General features: G+C 35.5%; 1 protein-coding gene across 4 annotated transcripts in view; it reads left to right on the top strand.

The window, feature by feature from the left end:
* Positions 1-21,181, top strand: part of LOC149789193 (N-acetylated-alpha-linked acidic dipeptidase 2-like) — a 101,199-nt gene that overhangs the window by 24,760 nt on the left and 55,258 nt on the right. For all 4 annotated transcript variants that reach the window (XM_089975340.1, XM_089975342.1, XM_089975343.1 and 1 more), the window contains 2 exons: positions 15,977-16,108; positions 20,194-20,319. In XM_089975340.1, coding sequence (XP_089831466.1) covers positions 15,977-16,108; positions 20,194-20,319 — 258 coding nt within the window. The remainder of the gene's footprint in view (positions 1-15,976; positions 16,109-20,193; positions 20,320-21,181) is intronic.

The raw sequence follows: 21,181 nt of genomic DNA, 5'->3' as shown, positions 1-21,181 counted from the left end.
GTCTACATAATATACCATGTGGACCCTGAAGACAGTCTGGTTTGGTCTGCATAATCCAGTCTGCGGACTCAAAGAGAGGGAGTTTTGTTTGATCTATTTAATTTAGTCCGTTGACTGGAAGAGCATGTATATTGTGGTGTTTATATAATTTATTCTGTGGATTGGATTGGTTTTTGGATAGTTGTGGTTTCTGTATTGTTCAGTTTGTGGACCCGAACGTAGTGAAAGAGGACTATATAATCTAGTCGATGGACCCGTAGCGAGATGATGTGGGGTATCCATGATTCATTGTGTGGACCCTGACGAGAATGTGTATTTTAGAGTTTACATAATTCAGTCTGTAGAGTGTGAAGAAAGGGCGTAGTGTGGGGCATTCAAAATAAATTCAGTCTGTGGACCCGGACCTGGAGTCTTGTTGGGTCTACATAATTCATTAATTCATTCTTGGGACAAAAGAGAGAGAGAGAGAGAGAGAGGGCGTCATGCGTAATCCACATAATTCGGTCTGTCAGGGGTGTAACTACCGTATATCAAAATTATGTAAATCAAAGGGGCCTACACAATTTTGGACCCGCAAAACTGCTATTAGCGTTGCAGGGGCCCATTAGTAAAGTGTGCATATGCTACGACTCTACAGTCTGTGAACGCAGAAGCGAGAATGTCTTGTGAGCTATATATATTTAGTTGGTATAGTCTGTAATGGAGTCTTTTGGGATCTACCGAATTCAGTTATTGGTTCCCGAAGAGTCGCTCGTGGGGGCTACATAATCCTGTCTATGAACGTTGAATAATGATTGTCTTCAGGTGTCTGCATAACTCCATTATGCTGACCTAGAAGCGAGAGTGTCTTGATGGATCTACATAATTGTTTTCTAAGTGCCCTGTCGAGATAGTGCCTTATTGCGTCTACTTAATTCAGTCTGTGTGCCCCAAAATGAGGGGGTCTTGTGGGGTCTAAATAATTCAGTATGGGGCCCTGAGGAGAGAATTATTTTTTAGTCTAAATGCTGAATTAAATGTGTTCTTCCTGTGGAGTAAGCTTCATGTTGGATCTATATAATGAGAGAGAGAGAGAGAGAGAGAGAGAGAGAGAGAGATTATTTATAGTATTTTCACACCATCCCGATGGTTTGTACCCCCCCCCCCCATGCCAATTTTAAATAAAAAAGACATCAAGAATATAAAATAATGCACTAAACATAGTCATTTCATTCTTTGATTTATACATTCTAATCTGATTGTCACCGGGGAGGGGTGTGTGTCTTATCTTAAACGTGGTCAGCATTTTGGCGTTTCGAATCAAACACGGTCACAATATTTGCCTGGGACAGACTGTTTTTTTTTCAAGCATCAGCTGTGATATAGTTCACCGTCTTTGATAATATCAGTAATTCCGTAAATGTTTGAGTTATCTCTTTGAACACATGAGTTTTTGTTGTCTTTTTATGTGTTCAGTTTGTTTTAGAAATATAAGTAGACATTGAAAATATTGGATGCAGACAATTCTTTACTGAAATAGACTGATATATAAAGCAAAAAATGGACTGCTTGTCCACCGCAGGTGATTCCGTTTGCCTTGAAATGCCAGTAATTCGACATTGTTTGGGAACCCTTGGCAACAATCAAGTTAGAAATTATAAATCAATGAATGAGTTTTGTGCATTGTTTTTATGCTTGGTGCTTTTCGTTTTAAAAGTAGGTAGGGATTACAGACAAACGGGAGGGTATGCTAATACTAAGTGAGGTCTAAATGGTGAATTAACAATGTTTACCATTAGACCTACAGTCACCACAACAGTACTTAATACATGGTGCATTTATTTTCGTGGATAATTATTAACCACAAAAAATCCTCACTGATTATTTATAACTTAAATTGCAAATATCTATCTATCCGTTGAGGCAGTCACATTTGACTATTAAGTAACAGGTCGTACATAGTCAAGACTATAAGAAGGACGAGAGGACAGACAGACGAACAATGATAGAAAAGGTAAAAGTAAGCACAAAAGTGCCAGCCTATGTATTCATCCCTTCATTCTCCAACCAATCCGGCTATCGTAGCGGCGACGAGATAGACAAACCTCAACCGACCCAGCCCTGAGAAACACTAACATATTTCTTAATGTCTTGAGTTCATCTTTTACCGCTCATACGCCGACACCGCTAATCATCAACCGTTCGACGTCTCGTCTTCTGGATTAATAACGTTTCGTAATTAATTTACACTATAATTATAATGTTTTCACTGCCAAGGAAAAAAAGGTGTATTCCACAAAAGGTGAAGTATAGATTGGAATACAGCCAAATTTGGTCTTGCATTCAGTCATCAAACATCGATGTGCATTCTGCTTTTCACACACAGTAAATGTTCCACGAATTTTAGAATATATATATATATATATATATATATATATATATATATATATATATATATATATATATATATATATATATATATATATAATTAAGAGTACCCGGCAGGATTCACTCTGGATTACTTTAAGCCTTCGACTGAAGAACATGCAAGCAACCATTGCTGAAGCATTGTGAATTTTCTTGTTGAACATAATCTGCCTTTCTCTGTTGGAATCAGCGACAGCAAAAGAGTATTTTCTGTCGTGGGGAAAATAAGATGGACTTAGGTCCTCCTTAGGTGCTGAAAATTTGCAGCAATTTTAGTAACCAAGATCAACAATCAGGCATGAAGCCTGAACTTTTTTTTAAAAAAATATATATATATAAAATTACAATAGCCCAAATTGAGCAAGTTCAAGTCTGCCACAGCATCACATCATGACAAATAGCATGAAATTTGTGTATATCAGTAAATTTGGCTACAAATAAATTTGTACATGTAATTAGTGTAAAAAGATGTGTTTATGTTTGTTTTGTGGGGAGAGGGATTTTGATATAATGTATACTGACCATTAAGTGGATGAAGCTGAAGTCCTGGTATAATTTTTCACTAATTGCATTAAAAACTCACTAATGTTTATCCCTCTTTTCACTAATTGCGAGTCTGGAGGGTTGGCAGCTCCGCTCATGTTTGTGATCTACCAAGTCAGGAGCTTAGGCATTTATTAATGGTAATTTGTCCCAAGTCCCCATTGTACGTGGAAAGAAGGTGAACTTGAAACTGTTTGTTGATGCTGATTTCAGTGGAAATTTTTTCTGTGATTTGCCCTAGTTTGGCTTTACGCTAGGGTCTAGTATTTGTCCGTGGGTATATCCACTAGATTGTTCACTATTTTGTACAACACGGTTAGGTGGGCCTTGGCTCACCTGGATTTAAGTGATTTCTACTGGAGATGATTGTACTGATGCTAGTATTTCTGTATCTGTTTGTGGTGAATCTAGCGGCTTTCTGGGGCCCCGAGTGGCCGAGTGGTCTAGAGCGCTCTCCGTTACGGATTACTGCCATCTTACCTCTGTCTGCGTGGGTTCGAGTCTCAGATTCGGCCAATGTGGGTATGTGAGAAAGCCTGTCAGTAGTTTCTCGTGGGTCGGTGGTTCTTTTCGGGGTTTTTCCCGGGTTCTTCCTCCACCATTAATACTGGCCGCCATGTATAGCCTATTGTGTGCTGAAAAATGGCGTTAAACCCTACAACAACAACAACAACTAGCGGCTTTCTTCTAAAACCCCTCTATGTTATTTATTAGATCTCTGTTATATGGGTTCCACATGGTTGAGCAGTACTAAGGTCAGGTAATACAAGCGAGATATAAGCTTCACTTTTAACTTCCTTGTTGTTGATTTGGAGGTTGCGGTGCAGAATTCCAATGTTGAGTTCTCTTTTCACCATCTTGTAGAATTGCATCCCAAATTATTTTGTAGACAGATCAGTAGCTCCTTAAGAGTGTATTTGGAATTTGGACAGGATCGGTGATTTCTTCCTGTAAACTTCAGCATTTTTCTGGGTGTAAGGTCATATCCCAAGTTCTTTCCTAGAGAGCTAGTCGGTTCAGGACTTCTTGTAAGATCTCGCAGTCCTTGGAGATTGATTTCCCGGTAGACTATAATATCGTCTGCAAACATACGTCATTGGACTGGATACTGAAATGTAGGTCATTGATGAACACCACACTACGTAACGACTTAATACGGTTCCAAAATCTCTTTTGCTTGTTAGGTTGTTGTTCTTGATTTGAGTTTCCAACTTCTATCAAGTTTTCAACATATCTACAGTAAGCCAGCTGTTCTAAGCATTGGGATCTTGCGTTTGCTTCTTGGTAAAGTTTCAGAAATATGGCCTTTTCTACTATTTACTGTTTTGCAAACAATTTGTTCCGTCTTCTGTGTTTGATCTTTAGTCGATCCCTCTATCCAAGGCTTGTTTGTCTTGTTTCCACACATGGCTTTGGGTGAGCAGCACAGAGAGTGAACAGAGGAATTTGGTGTGCAGAACGAGCGAAAAATGACGCACCCCTCCCCCCTTCCGAAAAAACAAAACAATGCCCCGTTTACAAAACCGGTCCTTTTTTAAAACTTTGTTGGTAACGTTCGTTAGTCAATTCTGAGGTCTCTACAGCAATTTAATGTTTCCTGCATTATCAATTTTCTTGCCCATGATGGCCTAATTAGGAACTTAGATGACAGTAGCATTGCAACCGAAGTGTGTATCAGATATATTTTTTATCAAGATTAGTAAATTAAAATAAGAGCTTCGTTGTGGCCGATGTACATGTGACGTTTGTGACATATAATACCAAATTAGTATGAATATCAAATTTTTTCAGCGGAACTAGCTGATAACAACTTTTTTGTTTGTTTCACCGGCGTCTAAATTAGTAGACTTAACTGGCTTGGGTGTATTGTCGTGTTTGGCAGCTGCCCCAAATGTATTGATCTCACTGCGAGTTACTGCTGTTAGATTTGCTAAATCATTATCTGCTTTATTGATGTGGTTGATAACAATACCATCTCCAATACCGGCATTATAACATTCGTAATTAAATCGTAAATATTTTACCACCGACCGTAACATATTTTTTTTAGTGCAATAGTCGCAATTACTTACATTACCAAGTGTTTATTTTATTATACTGTGTCTAATGTCACCTGATCTGCTTGATTCATGTTGCTCATAAATCGAGTGTCTTCTAAACTCATAATCGGTGTTCTCAATTTTTGTTTGCTTAATAAATACATTATTGGTTTCAGATATTGTATTGTTGTTGTCATTGATTTGTTTGTCATCATTGTTGTTTTTTTTTCTTTTCGGATTTCTGTTTTGTCATTTTTGATATAGCGAGCAATATAATCTTGAATGTCTTTGATTTTTAAGTAATCGTCGGCATTTCTTAACTCAAAATATCTTTTTAGCGTTCGTAATTTACTTGCAACACATTCTGCACATAACCGTGTTTTCCCATTGACGCCAACACCGCAATTCAGACATGGCAATGGTCCTGTACTGCCGTTTCTGACATAATATAAATGAATACCGCGATAATTACCTCTGCAGTTTTTGCCACATGGTAATTTTGATCCTATTAACAACGAACTGCAAGTGTTTTTATTTTGTGACATTTATATAACATGTATAATCTTTAATTAAACGTAAGTTCATTTAAATAAAAGTAATTGAATAGCATTATTTATTATAACAATGGGACGATGAGACGAAGCTAAATTACTACAGCAACACTATTAAGATCTCACTGTGAACAAAATCACACTACCAAAAACAAAATCAGATATAAAAATCATAAAAGATTACATCAGATCACTAGAATCAACACAAGACGAGTTCACAAAGTTACCGGCGATCGAAGCAGAGTATACATCAGGACTGGATTTCGACATACTGAACGACAACAAAAAACATACCGTTCGAACTAATTCATCAACGATGGTGCTTATCGTGTTTGGTCGACGTTTAAACAAGATGGCGGTGGAATATTTATTGACTTTACAATGAATCATAATTTTGTCAGTAAAATAATTAATAATCTGGAAGACAACAAAAAAATTTTTTTCAGGATACAATTTATTATAAAGCAAGATGATCAATGGATAATTACGAGATAAATTAGATCCGATAAGAGTATCACGATCATCATATATTGTTATGTTGGATAAACACACAAAGCCAGGTTTGTTGATAGTCGTCGACAACTCATTTTATAAGGTTGCTTATCTGGTAAATGCAGCTGTTTACGCAATTTAGAATATAAATGATCCAAATATATCTGCGTTAGCGACAGTGAAAACAGGATTGTTAAATTGTATTGCTGAAAGTCTCATGGAGCATTTTGTAAACTCAAAACGTGGCAGCAAATTAACAGAATCACGAATAAAAAAATAAAAGCTGGGAAAACATGTCAGTGAAACTGGAGTTAGCATATATGACATAGCTGAGTTAGAAAAGTTGTTATAACTCGAACAAATATATGCGTGGACAGAAGCAGTAACCAAATTCCCACAAGAAAGAACAATTAGATTTTACGACGACGATATTTTTTCAAGAAATTCACAGTATTAGTGTGAGTGACCCTTTGTCGGTATGGTTATTTTACAGTGGCGGTGTCGAAGACGCTCGCATAAGTAGCTTGTTATTTTGTTTTCATAATTTCTTGCAAACATTGTGAAATCTTGTTAGTAAGATGGCCCAAGCAGGTACTCTGACGCACAAAGGGGCACGACTCGAACAGTGCTTTCATGTACATATCGAGAAAGGAGATGGAAGAAACATCCTTATTGCCTCCCACCCTAGAGGGTGCCAGATGTTAGATTTCGGGAATATTGCAGAATGCCCCAGGCAGTCGGACATTATTACCGCCCTTAAGGCAAATGGCATACCCATTGAAGGGATTGAGGGCATACAAAATGGTGGGAGAAACAAGTTCATTGTATATCCTACAGATTATGACACCCTCCTACTTGACATGACACAAACTGAAGTAATGGGGCTAATAGCAACAGTATCAGAAGCACCCCCAATAACCCGAGGGTTAGAACCCAGAACAAGAGAAGTCATGATCTCGGTTCTCCCCTTGGAGATCGACAATGAAGTCCTAGTTGACAAAATAAGGCAGAAATTCAAAATCCCCATCAAAAACCAAAAGATGGCGACCGTATGGGGTTACCAAAAAATCAAATCAGGGGTAAGGATAATTACAGTGGCCAAGGAAAACGCCGCTAAGCTGCCTACGTTTTTCTATGTGTTAGGTTTCTTGCTTAAAACATGGTACAGGGGATGTGAATATGAGCGACCCTGCACACGCTGCCGTAAGGTTGGGCATGCACCCAAAGATTGCAAGGAACCAATGGCACAGTATACTTATGAAAGTGCGGCGGCACCCACACCAGTCGAGAAGACTGAAATAGAACTTGAATTTGAAAAGCAGGATGAAGGGGATCCCATAACTTCCCAACTAGAGACAACCACACAATATGGTAATACGCATACACCTACCATAAATACAACGGGAGGCAAAGATCTGGAGTGGGAGGATTTTACTACTCCCAGGATCCCACAAAGAGGAGAGTGAAATACTGATAACCAATCCATATTTCCTCTTACAAACTGATGAGGATAACGCCCAAGAAAGCGAAGGGAAAAAAAAAAGAATGGCCGGTGGACTTAATAGGAACCAAACCTATGACGTCGACCCCTGCACCGTCCCAGAAACGCAAATACAATACGTCCTTACAAAGCTCCTCCCCAGAAGGAGAGTGGAGTGCGGATGGACCAGACCAAAATCAAACCCAACAGACAATAATCCCGCCAGTAAAGACCAAACTAATGAAAAGAATGGCTAAGGACAAAGACAAAGACACAGACGAAGAAACTTCAAAGGAACAAACAGACAACGACAATGAAACGGATACGGAAAATGACAATGACAATGAAACAAACAACGACAATGGAACGGATATGGAAAACGACAACGGCAACGAATAAAAAATGTACAACTCACAAACTACAGAAAATAACAACCCATCAAATGAGGCTCTGGAGGCAACCCAGAGCCCCGTAAAAAACTAAACTAAAAAAATAATAAATATATCGTAACTAGAATGTAAGGACAAACAGTTTACATAAAGTGATGCGGCACCTGGCAAGTGAAGCAAAAATGGAAGAACCAAACTTCCGAATCGCAAATATCAACAGCAACGGGATAGACAAGGCGAAAGCAAAGAAACAAACTTTGACGTAATATTGATACAAGAAACGCGCAATGGAATTACACCGGAGCTAAAATTTCTACTTGAAGACAAACTAAATGCAATAGTTACAAGTAATGATTATATTACTAATGATATCAGCGGAGGAGTAGCAACGATAATCAAAAATAAACCGGGGTTAAGCTGGGAAAAGATAGAGGAGTGAGAGTTTTTCAAAGATCGCTTAATACATGTAAAAATGTTAAACTGGCATATAATAAATATGTATATGCCAGCAAACAGAACTAAAAAAAATAAATTTTATCGAAAATTTAACAAACTATCTACAACTTTATTCAATGGAAAATTTAACAATGGGGGAGATTTCATCTGGGTAGGGGACGCAATAGACAGAACGACTGACTTAACAACTAGCGACAAAATATACAGGACCGAAATGATAAACTTACTAAATAAACATCAATTACATGACATTTACAGAGAACTCGCCATATTAAGAAGGGAATTCACTTTCAATTACAAACAAATCCAAGCTAGCAGACTCGACAAATTTTATGGAAATTTCTACGATCCTTCAACCTATATCAACGCAGCCATAACTAATACCAAGCTATCAGATCACAATATAGTCACAATAGATCTAAGAGTCAGGAAAAGGATACAATGGGGGCCAGGATTATGGAAACTGAACAACAAAATCTTAAATGAAAATGAATATATAGAATTAATTAAAAAAAAGAAATTGAAACTTTCCAAAATGAAGAAACTTTAAACATAATAAACGAGTGGGATATTTTAAAAAATAGAATAAAAAGAATTTCGATCCAATATTCAAACAGATGAGCAGAGAAACTAAAAAAAGACAAACATGAATTTAAATCAACCCTAAAAAAAGACGATAAAAGAGGACGGAAAAACCCAACTGACAGACAAAATAAAAAAATCGAAGAAGATGAGAATCAAGGGAGAATAATAAGGGCGGGAAAATTTACAGAATTATACAATAAAGCAATTAGTCTATATAAACTGGAAGAATTTAGAAAAGGGGGCGAAAAAACTACAAATAAAATAAAAATAAACAATGTAATTTACACGAAAAAGGAAGAAATTTTGAACAATATATTTAGCTCTACAAAGAACTCTATACTACACAGAACATAGATTCCATCACAATCGACAGCTATCTAAACAATGTTGATTGTATGACAATATCATCAGAACATAGAGGCATATGTGATGATGTCATCTCAGATGAAGAAATAAATAAGAACATAGCTTCACTAACTAAGAAAAAATCACCAGGGAAAGATGGAATCACCGTGGAATTCTATAAAAAAATTCCACGGTGAACTAACGTCGATCCTCAACGCCTTATTTAACAATATATTTTTAAGCAAAAAACACATGTCTAAATCAATGAGGGAAGGGATTATTACAATCATATATAAAGGGAAAGGAGAAAGAGATGAAATAAAGAACTGGGGAGCTATATCGTTTTTAACTACAGATTACAAAATTTTAAGTAAAATACTAACAAACAAGATAAAGGGTGGGATAAACAAAATAATCAATGTAAACCAAACTTGTGGGGGAAAAGGGAGGGATATACAAAATAACATTCTAAATACCAAACCGTAATAGACTATATAAATGAAACAGGCACGAAGGGTGCCATGGTACTCTTCGACCAAGAAAAAGTTTTTGACCGATTAGAACATAACTATAAACAGAAGGTTTTAGAAAAATTTGGCTTTGGACCGAATTTCCGAAAATGGACCGAAATCCTATACACAGGGATAACTTCATGTGTACAGCTAAAAGGAAAATGTACGAAAGAATTTGAAATACAACGATCAGTGAGACAAGGATGTCCTTTATAGATGCTATTATACGTAATGGCAATAGAAATTCTAAGCCACAAGATAAGAAATAACCCAGATATACAAAGCATACAAATACCTAACCTAAAAAAAAGAATTAAAAATGCTCCAACATGCAGACGATTGCACTGACTTTATAAAGGAGGGAAGATGTTACAAATACTTAAAAGAAGAATTTGAAAAATTTGGTAAAGCGTCGGGCTCACAAATTAATCACGACAAGACGGAAATCTTAAAAATAGGAAACTGGAGGGGCAACCATCCTGGGTTACTCCCACCCCCACCCCACTGAGAGATACGGTAAAAGCTCTAGGGGTGCACTTTGGGAAAAAGAAACAATAGAATACTACAAACAAATTATCAAAAAAAAAAAAAAAAAAAGAGAGGGAACAGTGGATATCTGGGCCATGGCGACATTATGCATTATGGAGCGAGCCCAAGTGGCAAAGACACACTTATATTCAAATATAAACTATATAATTAAATCCATAGACGTAGATAACAAAATTTTAAATAAGATAGACAAAGAGATAATAGACTATGTCTGGAATTTTAAAATACATTACATAAAAAAGAAACGTTATATAGAGACAAAAGTAGAGGGGCCTTGGGTTTGCCAAGCCCTCTACTACTAAAACTAACAAATATAATTAATAGATTTAAAAAAACACAACCAGACCCATCTGCAGCATGGGAAGCAATATACATTTACTGGTTCTGCTTCACTCTGAGAAACCGACCAGAAATATATAAAAATAATAAATTAACAAAAAGTTAGAAGTACCACGAAAATTCATATATATTAAAGAAATACTTTTAAAGTACAGGGATAAAACGGAACTATGGAAATTAGAAGTAAGCGAAAGTTATCCATGGATTATAGAAGAAGTAACGAAATATATAAAATGTAGAGTAGAACAGGAAAACTGGGGGATAAACTGGACCAAAACTTGGAAAAACTGGAGGAAATAAGATCTTTAAAAACACAAAGTATCATTTTTAAATATTTACACAACGCCTGGCTTACGGGCGAAGAAGCAATTAAAAGTCGTATGATTAGGGAAATGCCAAAATGTCCGCAATGTAAAAAGGCCAATTTCACCAAACTACATACGATGGCCCAATGCGACAAAAACAAAAATAATAGGATCAGGGTGATAATGGAAATTTGTAAGAAATACAAGTATCATAGAAATAATATTTTTTATTTAGATGTGGATCATGATAACAAAACTGTTTAAAAAATAATAGACTACATAATAACAACTATGATATCCTGCGGACACGTGATTAAGTTTTTTAAATAAGAAAACCAAATAGAAAATAAACACCGTATATGCGATCTCGAGTGGGGAGGCGGGGGAGGGTTTCTGTAGTACCGATAGCGGTAACGCAGATGCGAGCCGAACCCTGCCGCACTGCGCGACTAATATTTCCCTGCAGATGAAACATACTTTCAACCCCAACTTAAAAAGACCTTAAACCCAAACTTATAAGAGAAAAACCTTTTTCTTTCTTTTTTTTCTTCTTTTCTTTCTTTGACGTTTTTTGTTAGTAAGGGATACAGGGAACCTCTACGTGGGAAAAGTATGTTGCATAGACGTCGCAGGGCTAAGTCACAAGGCGCTACGCGAAGTGGACAGGCCTGCGAAATAGTGACAGAAAAACCCACGCAGAGGATATGGACAAACATAACAGAAACATGGGGAAATAGTAACATTTAAAGAAGAACAAGTCTAACAATACTAACTTAACTAACACATAAATACAAGTTATAACTTTTGGAACTTTCAATTACACTTTCAATAAAGGAAAGAGCTACACTCCTGTAAAGGAGAAACATTCAGAAAATAAAGAAAAATACGGAACCTTTATCGGACACGCCTCTCATTCAATAAAAGTAGAGAGAAAACGACGCATATGACCACTCACTCAAAACAATAGGTTTCTTTTACAAAAACAAATATCACACCGTTTTCTCTACCAAATTTCGGAAACTCAGTCTAAATATTTAATGAAATAAATATCCTATGAATGCAAAAGAGGACAACTGGGGAAATTCGACAATAAAGGCCGTCCCAACACATAAACATATAGCACACATACACATAACATATACATATAGCATACACGAGACTTAGGGATCTCTGGCAAATATCACCAAACACATAAGGGAAGGAATTTCGACATCGGGGATACAACACAGTGTCGGATGAACAACCCTTTAGATAACACTAGGGATTAAATACCCCATCAAAAATTCAATAACATTTTTGATCAAAATTCTACTGTAAATAATACAAACATCAACACCTTCGGAATAGACAGGAACACATAACAACCTTTTCTTTTTTTTGGAAATGAGGGGGATCTGTCTGGTCCCCCCCCCCAAAAAAAAAAAGCATAAGTAGCTTAGCCATAGTAGCCGTCGACGAATCATTTGATCCATTTTCATTTGCCATCTGGTGTACTGTATTGGAAAGAATCACTCCAACAAAATATGAAAGAAATTGCGGTAAAATATGACGGCAAAAATGGTGATTTACTTAAAATGTGCTTTATACCGACGTCTGTTGTATATCGTATTGTACAACGAAAAAATAAATGGCGTCCAACTCCAAAGGAATTTCTCAACGATATATCACAGTCCATGTGTTGAGCTTGGTCATATAATTCCTCCGATATTATTTCTGTCGACAATGTCGCTGCTTCTCCGGCATCGTTTCTTGGATTTGGTAAGTGTCATCAGTATTATGAACGATTTGGACATCCAACACACGAAATGACATGAGTTGCAGTAAATGGGGTACTACCAAATATTGATCTCACTGGATTTGCCGAGATTGAATCATTCGAGTTTACATCATATGTTCATCCGGTTGTATCATTTTGGCTTGGTAGACACTTTAATAAACCAGATACCAGCGTCAATCTCTATGACTGATACGCAAAACCTCAGTGTAGCTGGGCTCCAATAGTGTTACTACATTTTATGCTCGACGACAAGATCATTGTATCTCTCACAGTAATATCAGTGACAATTTCGTACAAGCAACAAAAACAAATTTGGTTACCACAAGGTAACAAAGATATTTGTAGAAAGATTATTGGCGAATTCACATCATCTACATCAAAAGCTGTGGCTTTGATCAAAATCCGAAAGCTTTCACCAAAAAAATCCGACTAAGAAAGCTGGCGAGAGAACCTCTATGGCTGCTATGCAAAACTCAGTGTAACTGGGCTCCAATAGTGTTACTATATTTTATGCTCGACGCCAAGATCCTTGTATCTCTCACAGTCATATCAGCAAAAATTTCGTACAAGCAACGAAAACAAATTTGGTTAACACAAGATAATAAAGATATTTGTAGAAAGATTATTGGCAAATTCACACCATCGACATCACGTTGTTGTACATGATTAATTATGGATTCGGCAGAATTATATTTCATTATCAGGAAAGTTCTCAGATAATATTTTTTTAAAGTTCTTTTCGCTGTTTTTTCAGTTCATTTAGGTGTTTGTTCCAATGCTGGTAGAAGATCTTTAGTAGCTTTTGTGACTGATTTAAATAACAGTTCTGTACCCTCCGTAAATTCCATGTGAGCATCCTGGCATTGTTGTAACTGTTGCTTGACACAGTCATGGGGTGGAAGATACTTCTTAATTGCATCTAGTCTTTGTCAAGCTTATTTTGCTGTAGAAGATTCCATTGTAAGCGCAGAATCACTCATTGTTATTATTATTATTATTATTATTACAACAACGATATAATTACAGATAACTGTCAGCAGATATACAAAGTTTCACTATATTACAGTAATGTAACATATTGTTTTTCAACCACAATGAATTGCCAGAACTGTTAGACTCTCAATTCTACTCACAATTTAGACATTACCCCGATTACGTGTCAATCAGCCAAAAACATCTATGCACTATTAATAGGCATGTGGGTTTCTCCAGGACAGGCAAAAATCAGTTATCAAGTGCAGGATGCATAACAGTATAAGGTGTGATTTACATAATAAATTATCTATGATGTGTTATATCAATACATGTACATGTTTAATTTCTGAAACATTTGTATATATCTTTTCAGAAATATATTATATTGATATATTCTCTGTGAAAATCACCCATTAACATTCTCGAGCATGGAAATGACTAGCATATTGCAGTGGGTAACACTAAGGTTATTTATAGTGGGGACACCAGCTGGGCTTGAAAGTTAACCAGACGTTCACTGATAATTGATTGTTTGCCTCAACCCCCAAAAGGGGTTGGGGTTTTGTACCCTGGTGTATTCGTTGGGGTGGGGTAGGGGTGGGCATATAAAAATTATCAATAATTAGTGAATGTCCTGACCACAAAGTGAATGGCTGACAAGCCTCAATTTTTTTTCACACAAATGCGAATAAAAGCATTGAAGCAATAAAGCAAAATTGCTAAAAAAAGCATTAAGGCAAAAATGCTAATAAAAATTGCATATTTTTTAGTGTCAGATTACAACATCGTGGATTTGTAGAGAGAGAGAGAGCATTACAAAAAAACCCAGTTTGACATGATCCTAGTCAGTTGATACCTCCCCAATATGGCCATCATGGTCAAGAAAATTAACAATGAAGGAAGCACAATAAAATGCTGTAGAAGGGGCATCATTTTTCTGCTCATCATGCCAGTTACTCTCTTCACTCTCTGTGGTGCTGGATGGTATAAATTATTCATTGACCATATGATCTTCTTAAAACGTTTCCATGTGTCATTTGCAGAAAGGTTAAAATGTGATAAGAGTCTTTAACAAAATTGATCTATCTAATCTAATTGAATTTTTTAAATTTAGTGTGCATCTCTTGCAGATTAGCATATGCCATCATAAAAATATTTTGTCTGTATTACTACAGTATCAGAGTATCTTCCCTTGGATAACATGGAATCTACATGGCATCTGTTTATTGCTTGTTTTGCACATTCATCTGATTTGAATGGGAAATTAAATGCAGAGCAAATAGACACACATTATATCTTCAAGATCATTGTCTTTACTTACAAGCTGATTAATAACTTAAAGACCTGCGATACCACAGCACTCTGGTACATGCTTGAACCTTGGGGTGGGATGTAGGAGTGGGCTTTGTTGGGAAAGTATTAGGCTTGAGTCTTTGCCTTGGCATTCATTTGTTTTTGTCTCATAAAGGCAGTAGTACATCATGAACTGAAAGCCTCTTTTCTCCTTTTTTGGTACATGTACTATACAAGTTAGATATTATGCGTAAGTGTGCTTGATACACAAACAAAAATTAAAATAAGCCCTTAATTGTGTGCTTCAAGTACCTCACCATTGCCTTGATGCTATGCCGTTTTGTTACCCATACTATTTTGTCAGGCTTTTGTCAGTGTTTTTGTAAGGCTAATAATGCACATGACAAATGTCTATATTTTGGATTGGTTAAGAAGTTAGAGAAGACCATGTTTACTTTAATAGTCTCCTCATCAAATGAAATAGAAAATAAATAATCCAAATATGAAATAACAAATAAAATTAAAATATACAGAAAGGACAGCTCATATCCTACTACATGTACTCTTGAGTTTTTCTTGTCCATCTTTAAGATGAATCTTTTCTAATGTATAATGTGTTACAATTAACTGATTAATAGCATTGCCACTATATATAAATGTATGCAGGATTGTATATACAGAAAATTTATGAAAATTTGATGTCTCTTTTGTGGATCTAACATTTAACACTGAGCTGTGGGCATGACCTATATGATGACAGACTCAATTCAGGGGAGATAAATATTAAAATCTTGGATAAACATCTCGTTCAACATCCATAAGAAATTTTTTAATGTTTGCAATCTACTTTTCTCAGTAGTAGATCCTAAATGATGATGTGTTATATTGACTGCTGTGTCCAGCTAAAACATGACACTTGAGAATGATATTTAACTTTCAGGTGGAGATTGTGGTTGACAATGAGATTGCTGTTTTCACCTCTAGCCTTGTGGAAAAACCCCTGGATGCAGATGGCAACCGGTCTGACATTATTCCACCATACAATGCCTTTGCTCCAGCAGGGATTGCTGAGGTACCAGTCTCACATTTATACAGTTTTATTTATTTTTTGTTTCATGCATTGTCCTTTTGTTTATCAATACTTATTTGTGAACATTTTTATGTGTATTTCCTTTGAATTGTGTGATACACCTTTGTCCATAATTGAGGGTCAGGCTTTGGGACCACCTGACTAATGATTGTTTTGTAAACAACATATTACATAGCTAATTCTTGTCTATGATTTTAGATTATATATTAAGATTATTATTTGGAAGTAAACATGTTGATTTGTAGCTTAGTTCAAGTTTTTTTTTATTGCTTTAGAATTTAAGAATGTTCTTCAAGCAACTTGTTTACTAATTCCATGGGTAAAATGACCCTCATCCTAGTTCTCTTGAACCCATTTGGACTAGTCTATCATTTTGACCTTGTGACAGAAGTTTTAGGACTATATGGGTTTTAAGTCATGATACTTTCATTTTATATTCTAGGAAGTTAATTATTTATTGAATTTTCAAAACTTGTTGTTTTTGCTTTTCCTTTTGTACTTAGTTTAATACCAGAGTCGTAACAGCACTCTTTAGGTCTCATTTCTGTCTTAAGAGTACAAGATACATACATTTCAGTTGAATATGTTATGAAAATCAAAAACTAAATACCTGTTAGGAATTGTAATAAATGATTTGTAAAATCACTTGTAGAGTAATGTAAAATAGTTAGTTTACATGTAACATTCAATGTTGAAACTAATTTGATAATATAATTATATTACTAGATGAGTCTGGGCAAAAGGTTTATACTACATTTAAAAAAGTTCAGTCTTGTGGTAACGTGTAATGAAAACAAGCAAAAACCGTCATGGCAACATACCTTAAAATAGGCTTGTGTGTGCATTTCTGATGCACTTCAATAACTGAGGCTTGTACAAAAGAAATAATTATAATTTCTATGCATATTCAATTATGTGCAAGACAAGGTTTTGTTTTTAAGTAATAGCATATTTTATCGTATTTTTGTGTCATAGTTTTTTCTGTGCATATAATTATTGCTAAAAGCTTGACCATATTTGAAATACATGACTGTTATTAGGGAAGTTGGATGTTTGGTTTTAATTCTGCACACCAATTTAAGAAGTTTTAATAATTTTCGATTGTGTCTACATTAAAAAAAAACTAAGAATATATTTTGAAAGTTAAAGGTTAAGACAATGTTGGAATACAACCTTATATTGGCTACCATTCTCAGAATCATGTGATTAAATGAATGACTGGCAGACCTTGAAATGCTTTGATTACCTTCATTTCAGCAGGACTTCCTATGACCATCCCAGCAATACATTTTGTTCTTCTACTCTAAGGGATTTTACTTCTCAGAGGATGGCTTTCCTCCTGTTGCATTATAAAACCAGTTTCTAGTCATTTTGAATTCATACCATATTTTAAAAAATTTGTACTATTTTTCTTTAGCTATGTAGATATCATCATATTTTCAGGCTGAGGCACATGGACCTCTTGTTTGGAATCTATAGACACATACAGGAAACTGGAGATCTTATGCTTGCTGAAAAAGACAGCAAAGATGGAAACACTGTGTTTCAGACAACTTGACTTTTCTGAATGCTCAGCTTGTCTCCTATAGCAGTATTTTGGCAAAAACCAAATTAAAAACAAATACATGAATGATAACCTGCATTTTGTATTCATAAAAGAAAACAGCAAAACAATGTCTTGTAAGTGTTCTTTATAAGCAAGCAAAGATATTAACATAACCTACATTACATAACTCACATCTGATTGGTATTGATGTTTGAACACAGTCAAGATATTCATTCTACAGAAATGGTATTTTGAGGAAAATCATGATTTTTATTTATACATTAATTTTCTAAACACAGAGAAATTTAATATATCTGGATTAATGACATTAATGTTATCACTGTAATGTGTATTATGTTTTTGTCTGCCATTACTCATAGATTATTTTAAATGTATATTTGCTAAGTTTTAGGGTCCAATAAAACAGGAACATTTTCCTTCTGGAATGCTTCCAAATTTATTTATTAAGAGTAAAGAAACCAATAACCTTAAAAACGTGAATGAGAAACTTGGTAGTCTATCCAAACTGATGAGTCCAAAACTTTACCCACTAATCCACCACAGCTCCCATGGGTTGTTGTCTTAATGATTTCCACATTTTGACACTAGGGACCTGGTCTCAGGGGGGTAGTGAAAGACTCAGAAATGCTTGTTGATTGCAAAAGTAACTTGTAATTTGTAATGCAATATTTAACATTAACTAAAAGCAATGATTAGCAATTGTAGGTTTTGTTTGTATGTCAAGCCATCTGAAGTTGACTTAGTATAATTTTGATTTGCTGTAGTATATTTTTCTTTTCCCAAATAGATGGATTACTCATGGGCCATGGGTAGAGGCAGAAACCTAATGAATTGGTGGTCTAAGCTCATGGTCAAAGGTCAAGGTCATGAATTGGGATTTGGTTTCATGTGATATTGCATATTTTCTGTACCTAATGTTCTTCAGACATCATGGGTAAATTTCACATTAGAAGAGGCATCTCTCTATTATATATTCCATAGGTCAGCGGAAGACTTTAAGGTCATTGGAGCTGAAATTGAGATCTTGATTTCTGGATGATAAATTAAGTAAGCTAGCACCCAGTCCTTGTCTGACTTCAAATGCAAAATAAGTCAGGATGATGTAACTCCTATAATTGGAATATCTAGAAGTCAAAGGTCAAGGGCATTGCAGTTGAGATTGTGCGCTTTGTGTCTCCACATAGTAAATTAGGTCTTAAAGATCACCAATTGGTATGGAAAGTATTTGCTTATAAGACAACATTATTTACCAAATTTTTTATTCCTACAGAGTAAATTAAAATATTTATGTCACTATTCCCATCCAGAAATGTATATATGGTTTGTACCTTAATTTGTTCATCCATTTCATTACAGTATTCATTTTAAATTAAATATTATCTACTGCAAAGTGAGGCATACTTTAGTGTAGTTTGTGTCAATTTATTTTGTCACATATTCCACTCAATAATAGAAGTGTATTTAGTTTTGCACTGGTTTTATATTTATTTTACCTCTTAACTTTTAATCTAGTTTGGCTTGTTTATTTGTCTGAAGTGCAACTCTGACTCACTGATGACAAGCCACCCCTTACAGACAGATTTGCAATGTACGCATTGACTAATGGGAGGGTGAAAGAAACCATAGCCTCTTGCAGCCCTAAAACCAGGAAGGGGATTGAATTTTAGTTGAGTGGACTTAAAATCAAGTATTTATGGATTTATGGTATGTTAACAGGGCTTGAAATTAGCGGTAGTCCGCTAGCCCGAGGCTAGTAGATTTTCTGTCGGACTAGTAACTTTCATAATGTTCTTAGTCCAATGAGCTAGTAAGTTTCAGTTATCAATAGTCAGTGTTTGTTTACGCCATTCCCTAATAAAGACTTGACTTAGCAGATGTTCTGTCAAATCAAGGCAGTGGCCATGGTAAACACAGTCATAAAATATTAGCATGAGAAGATGAAGTCAATTTCTGCCTCAGAAATTGCGTTTCTATAACAAGACTCCATCAGATTTTGTGCATTTCACTTAACAGTGCCAATTATGGTCCTGTCATTAACAACAGAAGTTTGGCACTACAGTTGTGTTCGTATCTCCAACTTACAGCTTCACAAATATGTGTGGAGTGCCAAAGCTAGTCCAACCTGCTTCTCTCATGGCAATTACAATTACATATACTTTATTTTGTTTATTTTAATTTTAGGGTAATGTTAAAGGTTGAATATCCAAAGTTTCTTGGAGACACTGATGTTGTCCAAATAAATGATATTCTAGATGAATTATACAGATTAAAAGACCTTTTAAGATCAGAAAATGATTCCACCAGTCCTGATTAGTGGAAAGTTTGATAATTGGTTTATAAATAATTGTGTCACTGCATAATGTTGGTACTAAATTGTTTTATTGATGTTGTTTCTGGACAATGGTGAAAATAAATAATTACCTGATATTTATTAAATATGGGACATTAAATGCACAATAGAAAACAAATAGCTGCTTTAGAACATGTTTTGTATTTACAGGGTGACCTGGTGTATGTCAACTATGGACGAATTGAAGATTTCATGTTCGTCAGAGATAATCTGTCCATTGATGTCACCAATAAGATAGTTATTGCACGTTACGGGAAAATATTTCGAGGTGACAAGGTCAGTTTATTTAATTCCTGACAGTCTTGCTTCATTTCTAAATGTAACTGTTGCTTTAATCTCTGAAGTAATCAAAATGTCAATTAAAATGGCATTCATATTTCTCCTATAATACCACTTGGAACATCAGCCTAATAAACATGTAACAGGATGTGTAGGGCTACATTACAGATGAAGAACTCATTAGCTAATATATTTTATATAATCTTTAATTTCAAAGATTAGCCTCTACAAATACCCAAATTACAAAACACAAAATAGTAACATAGATGCTCGCTGGATCACGAAGAATCTACGATTTAGGATGTGGATAATGTTGTTATTCCACACGAGAACTAAACATCTGTCCAATTGCCCCTTGCACAGCGCAGTTAGCAGGCAGTGTCTATATTTCATGTTCAGAAGCAGACAAAGTACAAAGATGCTAATTAAATTGAAATACAGCGGAATCATTTTGTCTGTGTCTGCCTCATGACACTATGGACCAAGCTGAACTACTAGACTTGACAACAAATACCACAAAGAAGATTTTATGGTTGGGGGTGGGTATTATTGTTTAAAAATTTGAATGGTCGCACCTACACAACCATTATTCTCAACAGGTCACGTAGACCATCAAGGACAAGAAAGACATCAATGATGAATATCAGTGTACCACATTTGTGGACCTTAAGACTCGTCAATCAGGCTCATTGATGCAGAATGAATAATTGTAACTTGCGTTAAAATGCTTGAAACATCGGATGTATTTATCATTACTTTTGAGAATGCTGGATTTGTGTAAATCATTTTCAGTGATATTGTCTGATAAGCAGACCAGATTTCATTCATATGCCTGGTAAGGTTCTGTCCAAAAATCTGA

This window comes from Sinohyriopsis cumingii, chromosome 11 (genome assembly GCF_028554795.1).
Source record: "Sinohyriopsis cumingii isolate HCF-2022 chromosome 11, ASM2855479v2, whole genome shotgun sequence".
Classification (NCBI taxonomy): domain Eukaryota; kingdom Metazoa; phylum Mollusca; class Bivalvia; order Unionida; family Unionidae; genus Sinohyriopsis; species Sinohyriopsis cumingii.
The sequence above is the reverse complement of the archived record's forward strand: the minus strand, read 5'-3'. Positions and strand labels throughout refer to the sequence as shown.